The sequence below is a fragment of the Lemur catta genome, chromosome 9 (assembly GCF_020740605.2).
Source record: "Lemur catta isolate mLemCat1 chromosome 9, mLemCat1.pri, whole genome shotgun sequence".
Taxonomy (NCBI): Eukaryota; Metazoa; Chordata; class Mammalia; order Primates; family Lemuridae; genus Lemur; species Lemur catta.
The window spans coordinates 65,612,795-65,625,243 of NC_059136.1; the positions used below are offsets into that span (position 1 = coordinate 65,612,795).

The following is a 12,449-nucleotide window of genomic DNA, read 5'->3' on the forward strand; positions in this document are numbered from 1 at the left end:
GGGAGTGTGATCCTCCTGCTTGTATTGCTACTGTTAACTCTGCCTTTGAAAACTGGTAGGTCCAATACCTGACTTATTCTGGGTTCTTCAGTGTGAGCCAGGCTGCTGTCATTGGAGTATCTTTCTATAGGCAGTCAAGTTTCAACATCCCTTACCCTAAGGAGTTGCCAAGTACCCATCTGCTTTCTGTTGTCCAAAAATTTGAGGTCATTTCCCCTCTGTTTTTTTTTTTTTTTGTCCTTATGGAATTACATAATTTTAAATTGATTTACTATTATTTTAGTCAGGTTTGGAAAAAGAAATAGAAATGCATGAATTTATCCAATTTACTGCCATTTAACAAGAATTGCTAGGATTTTTCTGATCTAGTAGGACAAAATAAGTTTTTTTTCTTGCATTTATATTTCATTGATTGAATCAGTGACTAAGTACATAAATTAGAAAATATGCTTGGTGGGGATAGATAACAATTTTCTTTTTAAAAATCACTACATGTTGATTTAATATAGGTTAATATACTCTGTAGATACCAATATGTATTAAGTGAATTGACTAAATTAAATATATATTAAACATATTTATTATCCTTTCCTGTGTGTGAACAAATTACATTTTGAAAATAATGCAATTTAAAAATCTTCAAAATAGATTTTTTCAACTTACTTCAGGAATCTCCCTTCCACAAATATCTTGCATTCTGCCCTCTTATGTTTTGTATTTCAAATCCTTGCCTTGAATATTCCTTGTAGTCACATTACAAATGAGCTGATTTCATTTATTCAGTAATATGTATTGAGTGTGTATCAGGCACTGGGCTAGGTACTGGTGAAACAGTGGTGAGCTAGAAGTACAGTCTCTATTTTCATGGAGTCTTATAATCTAATAGGAGGGAAAAGACATTTATTATAAAACTAGAATTTTATGAAATGTGTTTGGACTAGATAGGGAGATACAGTGTTCTTAGTGCACACATAGAAGCACCTAACCTAGAGTAAGTGACATTATCCTAAGAATAATGGAAAGCTACAAAGCACTTTTATGCTTAATTTTGTATATGTGGGTGCTGTGTGTAGAATGGATCGCATAGGGGAAAGCCTGAAGATGCACAAGACTAGGCACTTAGCTTTTATTATTCAGCAAAGTGATGATGATGGTCAGGAATAGCATAAAGAATCTGAGAGAGAGAATTGACTGTACTATTAAGAGGATGGAAAAGGAAATGAGGAAAAAAGGAAAATCAAAGACAACTGTTAAAAAGGCTTATATTTAATTTTTTGGAATTATTTGGCAGTGAATTCTAGAAAAGGATCCAAATTCAGAGTTTAGATAGATATGCATATGCAATGGTTTTTAGTATTTTTAAATATAACTTATACATTTAGATATTTTTCCTCCAGAATAAAATACTAAAGTAATATGCAAGCCTGACACTAACTTCTAAAAGCTGTCTCTTTCTGATTTAATATTCAGTGCAGGCAAGTGAATCATATTATTATATTAACATAGTAATTATGATTGAAAACTTTAATTCTTTAGCAAGGAAGGATGTTTTGGATTAAAATATGGTATTTAAAGGTGATTTCAAAATTTCTGGAAAACAAAATTTTTGGCAATTTAGGGGAACAGTGGTCATAACTATAGGGTGGGTATTACTTTTGAAAGTTTCAGATTAATGAGAGATGCTCAGTGTTATGACGAGTACATGACCTGCAAAGCTCTCAATTCTGACTTGCAGCCATATCGTTATTATGCTGATCATGAATAATCTTGTATCCTTTGCAGTGTGTTCTTTGCCCTTCAAACTTTTAACTGTTGGGATAATTCCTTTACTTATTCCCTACTTTGTTTTGGCCTTGGCTTGCAAGGCCCAAAAGCAATTGAAACAAGTTACATTAAGTTCAATAAGATTGAAAATAAAATATGGAAAAAAATCAAGAAGAACTAAAAAATAGGGGAGAAAAATAACATGAAGTCATACCTAAGAATACAAATATGTATAGTATTTAGTCCTGTACAGTTGATAAAATTAGGCTGAATCTTAGGTGAGTTTCTAGAGTCAATGAAAAGAGGAAAACATGATCTGTTACAAGATATTCGTGATATTGTAACAAAAAGATCACACAGGACAACTTTGGCTGAAATACTGAGACCGAAGAGAGAATTCTCCCATGGATTAAGATAAAAGAACTATTGTATGTGACATGGTTTTTATTATTAAAAAAATGTATAATAATTTAGTTTTTCTTCTGCCAGAAGAAAATTACTAAAGTAATATGCAAGCCAGAGACTAACCTTTATATTCTCATAGCATCCTTCTGTTTATAATAACATCTTTTCATATATCAGTGTTATAATGCTAAAGTTAAATTTGTTAGGAATTCACACTATTCACACAATTCATTTCACAGCCTAGCTGGAACCCTGGGTAAAGTTTAGAAAACCTCAATTTGTGTTTTCCAAAGTGTATTCAATGGCACATTAATTTTATAGATTAATAATAGATGTTACATGAGTAAAGAGTTCCATGATCACTGGGAATTGCTAGGATAAAAAGAAAATAAACAGAATTTTTTTACAGGAGTATTCTGTAGCACTTTTATTGATAACATGCATCACTGTAAATATTCAAGAGGGATTTTTCACACTGCATGCCCAAAGATTTTTTATCCTCTAAACCATTTTGAGTGGATCATCTACCCAGAGTAGTGTTTTGAGGGACATTGTTTGAAAACTAGTTTCTCAGAAGAATAAAGTGAACATTTAACCTTCAGCTAGTCATCCATGAATGTAAAGAAATTTCTTAATAGAAGTGAACAGCAGAGTTTAATACTGCATTTTTGGGGGGCTTGTGTTCTCTACTGATGAAAGGCATATGGAGATGTTTTGTTAATCAGTCGCTGACTGAGAGGTTGTTATTCTTTAATAAATACTAACACAGCTCACAATATGTGACTGAATTATAGATAATCATCAAATTTTGCCCTGAAGTGGGCCAATTTTCTTCACTTGGACACAGGGACAGATGGTTTGGTGCTATAGCAGAGAGGGACAGCGGTTTTGAACATACTTCAAAGTGTTACCAGTGCCTATTAAATCCATTAATATATATACATATATATTTTTTTTCCATCAAGGTGCTATTAAAATTACTAGTTTTAAGCGGCATAACTTTTTATAAGACTTCTAATATTAGTTGCAAAATAGATCTTGTGGAAATTAAGTTCATTTGTTACATAAATAGTTAGAAATCAAATATTGGAAAACCTATACTAAAAATTATTTTTAGAGAAATTGCTTTTAATCTTTCTGATAGACATAAGATTTTTTACCTATCGAGATGCCAAAGTCTGGCAATAAAATTTCGTGAGTTCAGGGGAAGGATTTTAGATAAGAGAACAATAGTAAGTTTACTTATTGTCAAAAGCATAGGTATTTGCATTCATTTGAATAGATTATGACAAATTTATTTCTAATAATAGATGCCTTTTCTGCTCATAGTTTGCTGCATTTAAGGGAGTACTTGGAGATAACAACAAAACCAGATGTGTCAGGTTGCTGGCTGTGTAATTTCCTAATTACACACAATACAGTCTCAGCTGTTTATCAGCTATAATTTATTTTACCACACATAATTTGTGCTAAAATGAAGAACACTATAAGATGATAATACTGGACTAAATAATCTCCTTAGGTTGATCCTCTAAAATTCTAGAATTTCTATGCCAATGTGTTAACCTTAAGTCTTGCATTTTGGGTTACTCTTGACTCAAAGTTTTTTGTAATTGCTTTCTCACATCATTTTGTTTCTTTTAACTATGAAACACTTAAATATGTTATTTATAGATAACATTTGAAATGATATTACAAAGTTTAGCAACTATCCTAAACCTATTACATAAACATAAAAAAGCACTTAATATTATAATATTTCTTTATTCTTTCATTGCTTAATATTCTATACCAATTTCTGTAGAAATCTATATAAATCTCTGCTCAGCACACGAAATAGAAAATTATAGAATTTTCACTATTAAGGGTAACTTTGAAATGTATCAACTTGTTACACAGTATAAGTAATAAGAAAAATATTTGCTGCTGCTTGAACAAAAATGTGCCCTTGGTTTGACATTCGCCGATGTTGAAAAAGAATAATTTTTAAGAGTGAGCATTCCTGTAAAGTTTCATTTCTGTTTTCTTTATCTTGGGACTATCTGTTCCTGCTGTGACTGAGAGAGATCATATCAAGGTTAACTAAATTTCATGAGGTTTAAAATAAAAATGAAGAAAAATGAGTCCAGGAAACCCAAATCTGTTTGTTCTTTTCTTAAATCAAATTATAAAAGAAAAAGTAAAAAGAAAAAAAGCATACATCAGATATTTTCAAAAAATTAAAACATTTGAGAATGCATAAATTATTGAAAACTCACTGTACCTAGAATCTGAGCCTTCTGGAAGGAAAAGGTGGTGAACTAGAGTCCCAAACAAAGTTAATTTTAATAAAGGATTTGTTTTGATGATAGAACTGCTAAAGTACTTAAAGAAATTCCCCTAAAACTATAAAGAAAATATCCTTATGAGAAGGCATATATAGAAATAAGATGGAAAGTTGTTGGAAAGCCATTTTGTAAGTATATTTTATGGGATAAAGGTTTACTTTAAATTTATATTGCACATTCTCTTACTTACACTTACAGTGAAGAAAATTTAAAGAGAAAATTGTACCCTAGAAGTAGTGTGTTTTTGTCACATCATGTGAGCAAGGACAGAACAAGAAGCAGTTCCATGACTTTAGTTCTACCTATATCTAATTTGTTTATGTACTTTGTGCTTTTCCCACATAAGTAGAATAAATAGTTGCATTTTAGTAATGAATCTAAATATTCAAGTATTTAAAAGGCTAACCCTCAAGACTTAAAGGAAAAATGACTTTGAAGGTACATAAAATATATTTTTATTCCCTGGAGGTGAACTGAGACTTACACACGAAAGAGATGACCCTAATTACGGCATTACATTCAGTTTTCATTGTAAAGCAACCTAGATTGCGTCAGAACCTTGGAAAAGTCATGGGAACTGTTTCCAAGAGAGATCACAAACTGTATTTTTATTTTAAGAGAGGAGGAGGGAAGTGTTGGAGGGAAAAGCTCATGTAACTATGAGAAGGTAATTACTTCTGTTGTGATCCCTGATGACATTTAAACTAAAAGAAACGTTTTATCAGATTGGATAGTTTTCAGTTGTTTTCCTTTTCAATTCCTCTCTTTATTTATTTTACAGTGGATGGAACTGAGGTTCAACACTCTGGCAAAATGCCCACACTGCAAAAAAATGTAAGTTCCCTATCATTGGAAATACTATTAAATACTTGAGAACTATTTAGAGTTCAGAATACCCAAGCAGATTTTGATTTTAAGACATGCTATGGAATGAATGCATGCTTAATATATTTATGTTTTTTCAGACTAAAAATCATCCTTAAACTAATTGATATATTCCATTTTGAAATTAAAATGATTCCTTGATTATCATTCCCTAAAGGGAAATCAATTTCTAAGAAAGTGAAATTGCTAAAATTATCAGTAACTTTGTGAGGATTTTCAAATGTCCTAAGAGGTTACAATCTATCACAAATAATCTAAAATTTATTTTTATAAAATGGGCTGTAATCTAGGGGAAAATCCAAATTGTTTCGGAGTTCATAATTAGGTGGTTATTAGCCTTTTTCATTTCTTGTCTAATAAAATTATCACTGACAGCAAAGTTTGTATAATTATTTGTCTATCTTAATGATTCAGTCTTTTTCTCTCTATTCCCAAATGGTGTACCTAAGGAAAACAACATAAGGCAATATAAAAATGGGAAATAATATAAGACATTTTGATTAAAGACATTTTATGGTATGTATGTTGGGGGAAGATTCCCAAGATTCCTTGATTTTCTAGGAGGACTTATAGGAATTTGTATATAGTTGTATTCACAGACATGATTTATTACAGCAGAAGTGTGCCAAAGCAAAGTCAGCCAAGGGAAAAGGCACAGGGGACAGAGTCTGGGGGAAACCAGGACAAGCTTCCATAGTCCTTTCCTACTGGAGTACTCCAGCAATGAGTTGTTGGCACATATGTAAAATGTTATCTACCAGAGAAGCTCTTTAGAGGCTCAGTGCGCACGGTTTCTGTTGGAGCTGCTCACCTACTACCTAGCACATACCCCAATTCCACATTCTCAGAAGGAAAGCAGGTGTTTAGCATAAACCATATTGTTTACACAAACAATTTACACATCATAAGCCACTCTTATCAGTTAAGGAATAGTGGGAACTCTCCCAAAATCTAAGTTCTCCAATGCCAGCTAAGGGCTAACCTTACAAGCAGGGCTTTCTAAGGATAGCAGTCCGAGGCCTGTTATATTCTTTCCTGCACAGCATCTATTTTGATAATATCCTTTTAATTAAAAAATTCTTCTGTTTGCCACTTATATTTGTGAATTATAACTTAACCAAAGGTAGTTAAACTGAATGTTTTGACAATTCAATTTTTATAATTGAAAATATGGGATCATACTTTAATTTGTGTGATCTTAGTATGATATAAATACCTTATCTACTTTGAGAGGCGAGAGATGCCAAGCATGGTTTCTAGGAGAAAATAATTAAAAAGTGTTTGAAAAGTAGAGTATGTGTAACAAAATATCTCTATCTCTGCTAGATCTCATTCCAACTAAATACAGCCTTATGAGAATAATTTCTTTACAGCATATTTTACCTTCTAAAGAACAGATATTTTCTTTTTTATTTGTGAAATTAATCATTCAAATTCTTAAATTTATTGAATCTAGTAGAAGTGTGTACACGGAGGAACAAAGTGGCTAACCCTAAATAAGTAAAGAGGAAAATATATATGTATTTGAGGGACATACCCACACTCCTCTTGCAATGTATGTAACTATGCATGTGAATGATAAGCATTTCGGTCGATTATCTGTGTTTTCACAAAAATGAACAAAATTAAATTGCAAATATTTTTACTGAGAACATTAAATTGGATTGAAAAAACTTATAGAAAATAAGTTAAAACTTATAAGAAACTTATAAGAAAAAACTTATAGAAAATAAAAAGCAGAGACTTCTTGTGGTTAGCAGACGGTGTGCTAAGCGCAGTGATAGTTGCTTTGTATACACATGCACTAGCTGTAATCGTTACAGCAATCCTGGAATACAGGGATTATTATCTTCATTTTACAGATGAGAAACTGTTAAGAGAGGTTAAAGATTTTTGCTCAAGGGGCTTGCTTATTTTAGTACAATGGCAATATTTTTGCTAACAATAAAGTATTGAATGTCTAGATACTCTGTGATTTGTTAAAACATCACAAGGCCGTGTATTAATATGAAGAAGAATTTGTCTCAACTACTTAGGGAACAACTTACATAGAAATTCACATGGACTAAAGCAGCTTAAACATTATTCTGAGAGGAAGGTTTGTAGAACGGGAGTCACATGCTAAACATGGGAGGACTCGGGACTTTCATTACTTATTTGAGTGCAGACAATCTTGTCACATGAACACTCCTAATTGCTCTCTAGATTTCTTTTTTTTTTTAATTTTTTTTCTGTAACAAAATGATTGGTCATCTGTTGGATTAAGATTCTCAGACTGAATTTTATTTCTTTAAGCACAAATATCTTAAAATTATTTTTAAGTCACAGGAATTACTAAATTGTTACTGTGAGACAAATGTGTCATGTGCTTATTTCACAAAATGTATGGGGAAAGTTTCCCCCAGAATTCCAAAGATGAAGGGAGCATTTTCTCTCATCCAGCACTGTTTCCTGCAGTAGCTGGGACTATTGCGGCTGAAGGCAATGTTTTCTTTTAACTGGGCAGCTTGTGGCCACCCCTGGACTCAAGATGTATTAAATAGTCCTAGTGTTCTGAAATATAGCTTGGACTGTATTTCCATGCAAATGTTATAAGGGACCTAAGACTAGTAGAGACACTGATTTAATTCATGATAATTATCACTGAATGTCATTTCTTTTACATCACTCTTGTACTACTTTGTGAGTCACCTTCTACCCTTTTACACAATAGACTCTTACTCTCAAATGTCCTTTTATTTTTGCCATTTAGTGCTATCTTTTATAATTATTCATCAATCCATCAAACGGTTTTGTGCTAGGTATGGGGTACTTGAAATAAAAGATGTAATCTTGCCTTCAAGGAACTTAGTCATTTGGGCACTGGAAGGAGAATAGACAACTGCAATAAAGTTTTTAGTGCTTTGCAAGAGGTATGGCCAGCATGCTCTGCTGTGTAGAATACCTAATCCAGGTTGTAGGGAAAGGGAGTATGAGAAAAGGTTTTGAGGAGGGAGTGATATATGAACTAAGTAATGAAAGATGAGTGGGAATTATGTGAAAAAGAGGGTGGGATGGTTCACAGGTAGCTACCTGTGTAGATGTGCTACTAAGGAAATGGAATAGAGAGGATTGAATGTGAAGGGATAAGAGAGAGAGATTGGGGTCAAGGATGACCTTATTTCTGAGAAGCTGTGGAACCATTTACTAAGATAGGGAATGCAGTATCTAGAAGAAACGTGCCTGGGTGAGGATGATAAATTCATTTTGAACATATTAAATATAAGGAGAGTCCCAGGTTTGCCAGATTGGCTGAGTCTTCATCCTATCTATCTGCTTTTCCAGTCAGCAATCTTGGATCAACGTGGCCATGGCTTCTCCTTTCCTTTACCAAGACAACTGAGAGCTGAAAAAATTCTGTATTGATTAGCTCTTTACAAATGTATAGCTTTACACTTTAGCTAAACCCTTACTCTATATTCCTTTTTTGTGTCTTTGATTAACGGCCTCCTCCATTCCCCCAAACAGCTGTTCTAGATATTTACTGTTTTTCTTAAACCTCTATCTCAGTATCCCCAACTCTTCCAGTCTCAGCCCATGAGTTGCCTCCTATCTCTCTAAGACAATTGAGGCTGTCTGTGAGCTCCTTTGTTTTTACACTCCCTACCCATAAAGTTGTCTATGTCTATACTCACTCATTTCCTCTTCTCAGAGGGATGCAGGTCTCTTCTTTCCAAGGCTTATGCCTCCATTTGATTATGGCACCCCATTCCCACCAGAGTGAAGCACAATTAGCTATCAGTCCTCATTAGGCCACTGAATTTGCTCTGATGAAATTCATATCCCAATTACAAATTCTGATAGTTTGGTTCTCATCTTGCTTGTTTTCTCTGTAACATTTGGTTCTGTTGATTATCCTTGGTGTGCGATGGTTAATTTTAGGTGTCAACTTGACTAGATTAAGGAATACCTAGAGAACTCGTAAAGCATTACTTCTAGATATGTCTGGGGGGGAGTTTCTGGAGGAGACTGGGGTGTGAGTGGGTGGATGGAGTGGGGAAGATCTGCCCTTGATGTGGGCACACACCATCCAATTGGCTGGGGACCTGGATAGGAAAAAAGAAAGGCCAAGGAAAGGTGATTTCCTCTCCTTTTCTCCTGGAGCTTGGATACTCTTCTCCTGCCCTTGGACAGCAGAACCCCAGTTGTCTTTGGCTTTTGGACTTCAGGACTTATACCAGCAGTCCTCCACATCCTCAAGCCTTCAACCTCATACTAAGAATTACACCAGCACCTTCCCTGATTCTGAGGCTTTTGGATTTGGACTGAACCACGCTACCCGCATTCCAGGGTCTCCAGTTTACAGACAGCCTGGCATGGGACTTCTCAGCTTCCATAATCGCAGAGCCAATTCCCCTAATAAATAGCCTCTCATCTATCCATCTGCCTACCTACCTACCTACCTACCTACCTATCTATCTATCTCCTATTGGTTCTACCTCTTTGGAGAACCTTGACTAATACACTAGGGTTTTTCCTTAAAATTTTTTTCCTGGTTTCCAGATACCACTTTCTCTTGGGTTTCTCCCACTTCTCAGAACACTCCTTTGTTGGCTGTTCATTTTCTTTTCCAAGTTGTTAAATATTGCTGTTCGCCAGGGTTGGAACTTAATCACACTACGTCTGTGTTTCCTTTTATGTTCCTACGTTATTTATATGCCATTAAATCACTCCAGATCTTTCTTTGGAGCTTCAGATATAAATATACAATCTCTATTCACTATCTTGACTATAGTTACTTGAACCTGATATCTCATAGTCATTTCAAACACAACCTGGCCAACTTCCCCACTTCACTCTGTAAACTAATCTTTCTTGCATGTTGATTAATATGCAACATTGTGATATATTATATATGTTATATATTATATAATAATGTTATTATATGTATATATTATATAATAATGTTATTATATGTTATATATATTAGTGTTATTCCATATGCCCAACTGACCAAGCCAGAAATCTAAGTGTATGTTTTCAACATTCTCCATCTTCAGATGGTAATGTCCTATCTATTCTGTCTCTTGACATTTCAATTCTATGCTCTTATTCTCGCTATTCCTACTTCAGTTCATGCTTTCAGCATCCCTCTGAAGACCACTGCAATGGTTTTCTAATTTATCTCTTGGCCTTCAAACTTGCAGTTCTTTATCCGTTTACTAGAATAATAGTCCCTAAATGCATATATCATTTTAAACTCTCTGGCTTTAGATCTTTTAGTAGTTTCCAAATTCATGGTCATGGCATGCAGTTATGCAGGTTGTTTATTGCACAGCCCAAGAAGGTGCCATTTCTATTGTTATCTTAGGTCTGTCAGTTTAATGCCATATAAAGTATTCTGAGGAAGGACTCAGAATAAAACCAAAAGAATTTGCTTGCCATAAATGTACCATGTGGTTTACTATAGGCCCACTGCCTAAAATCTAAAATCAAACTATAGGCAAAGTATATACAGCCCTCCAGTTTAAGTCTTTGCCTAACTTCTCTGGTAGTATCTTTGTTTTCCTTCACCTCTACACACAACCCCCTATCTCCCAGCCTCAACAAATTCTTCTACTTCCATAAACATATTACATAGTTTCTTGCTTCTGTCCCTGAATCTTATCCTGCTAGGCCTGAAATGGCCTGGCTAGTCCCTTCTTCATCCCCATCTACCTGGAAAATACCTATTTAACCTATTTAGCTAATTTAACCAAATTAAATTAGCTAAAACATCCCTTGCTTCTACTACTCATCTATAGAAACTTTCTCTGACAGAAAGTTTATTTTGCTGCTTGTTCATTGAACAATTCTTTTTCATGCCTGAACAATGCTATTGTTATCAGCTAAAATGACTTACTCCCTTATCTATTCACATCTTACTCTAACCTTTAAGCCCACCTAATAAATCCTTTCCTGGCTAGCTGCTCTGAAAATTATAATGTCAAAAACATTGCTTGGCACCTTTTCCCCTTATGAATTTGTATAGCACTAGCTATTAGCGTTTTCCAGGTGTCCATCATAATCCTAGTATATCACAGAGTATTTTTATAAAGGGAAGGTTGATAATTTGAAGAGTGAATAGTTAGATGTTTGGGAACACTGAATGATCTTTTCCTCTTGGAGACTCACTGTCAACATCTTTGTATATGCCCTTGACTTTCACATCATTGGAAATGCATAGCCCAGCTCATATGAAAGTTAAGAAAATCCCTAGGGACCAAAAATTAAAATGAAATTACAACCAGGGATATTCTGAGGATATTTGCAAATACTAGGAACCTAGAACCTTGGGTTTTAGTGTCCAGGTAAAGAACGAGAGGGAAAGCATTGGCCTCGCAGAGGGTAGAGGGGTTGGAGTACTGCTCCCGTGCAATAAAGTCCTTGAAGTACTATTCTCCAGGAAAAGAGCAGGTCAGGAAAAAAAATCCACCGGAAAAGGAAGACTATAAAGTGAATTTATAAGAACAGTGAATTTAGATTTATATTTTATGTCATTTATAAGGTCTAGAAAAACCTAGGTCCCAGAAATCTATTTAAAGTGGTTTAGATTGGTATCACTCTAGGGAACCTGTAAAAAGCAAATAAAAATTCTCTGTGGATGAAGGTGCCCCTAACCTATGCACAGCAGCATTTCTTATATTAAGATCTGCCAAAATAAGTCTTCCACAAAAATTACTAACTACATAAGTAAATAAGATACCATAGCATAATCAGCATTGATTAAAAAAAACAACAAAATTAGATTCCTAAAGATTTCAGATTTACAATTATTTGATACAGAATACATTATAACCATGTCTAAGATATTTTGAAAAATAAAAATAAGAGAATCCAAATAAGAGACCATTAAAAAATGACCAGGTACTCACAATACTCACAAAAGCCTGTACATGAGTGTTTGTAGCAAGTTTAACATATGCAACTGTTTGGATGGATTGAATTTGTGCTGAGTGAGAAAAGCCAGTCACATAAGGTTACCGACAATAAGATTTCATTTATGTAACATTTTTCAAATGATAAAATTTTTGAAATGGCAGCAGGCAA

General features: G+C 34.1%; 1 protein-coding gene across 1 annotated transcript in view; it reads left to right on the forward strand.

Moving 5' to 3' along the window:
* Window positions 1-12,449, forward strand: part of PIP4P2 (phosphatidylinositol-4,5-bisphosphate 4-phosphatase 2) — a 48,868-nt gene that overhangs the window by 31,022 nt on the left and 5,397 nt on the right. The window contains exon 5 of the mRNA XM_045560903.1: window positions 5,278-5,330. Coding sequence (XP_045416859.1) covers window positions 5,278-5,330 — 53 coding nt within the window. The remainder of the gene's footprint in view (window positions 1-5,277; window positions 5,331-12,449) is intronic.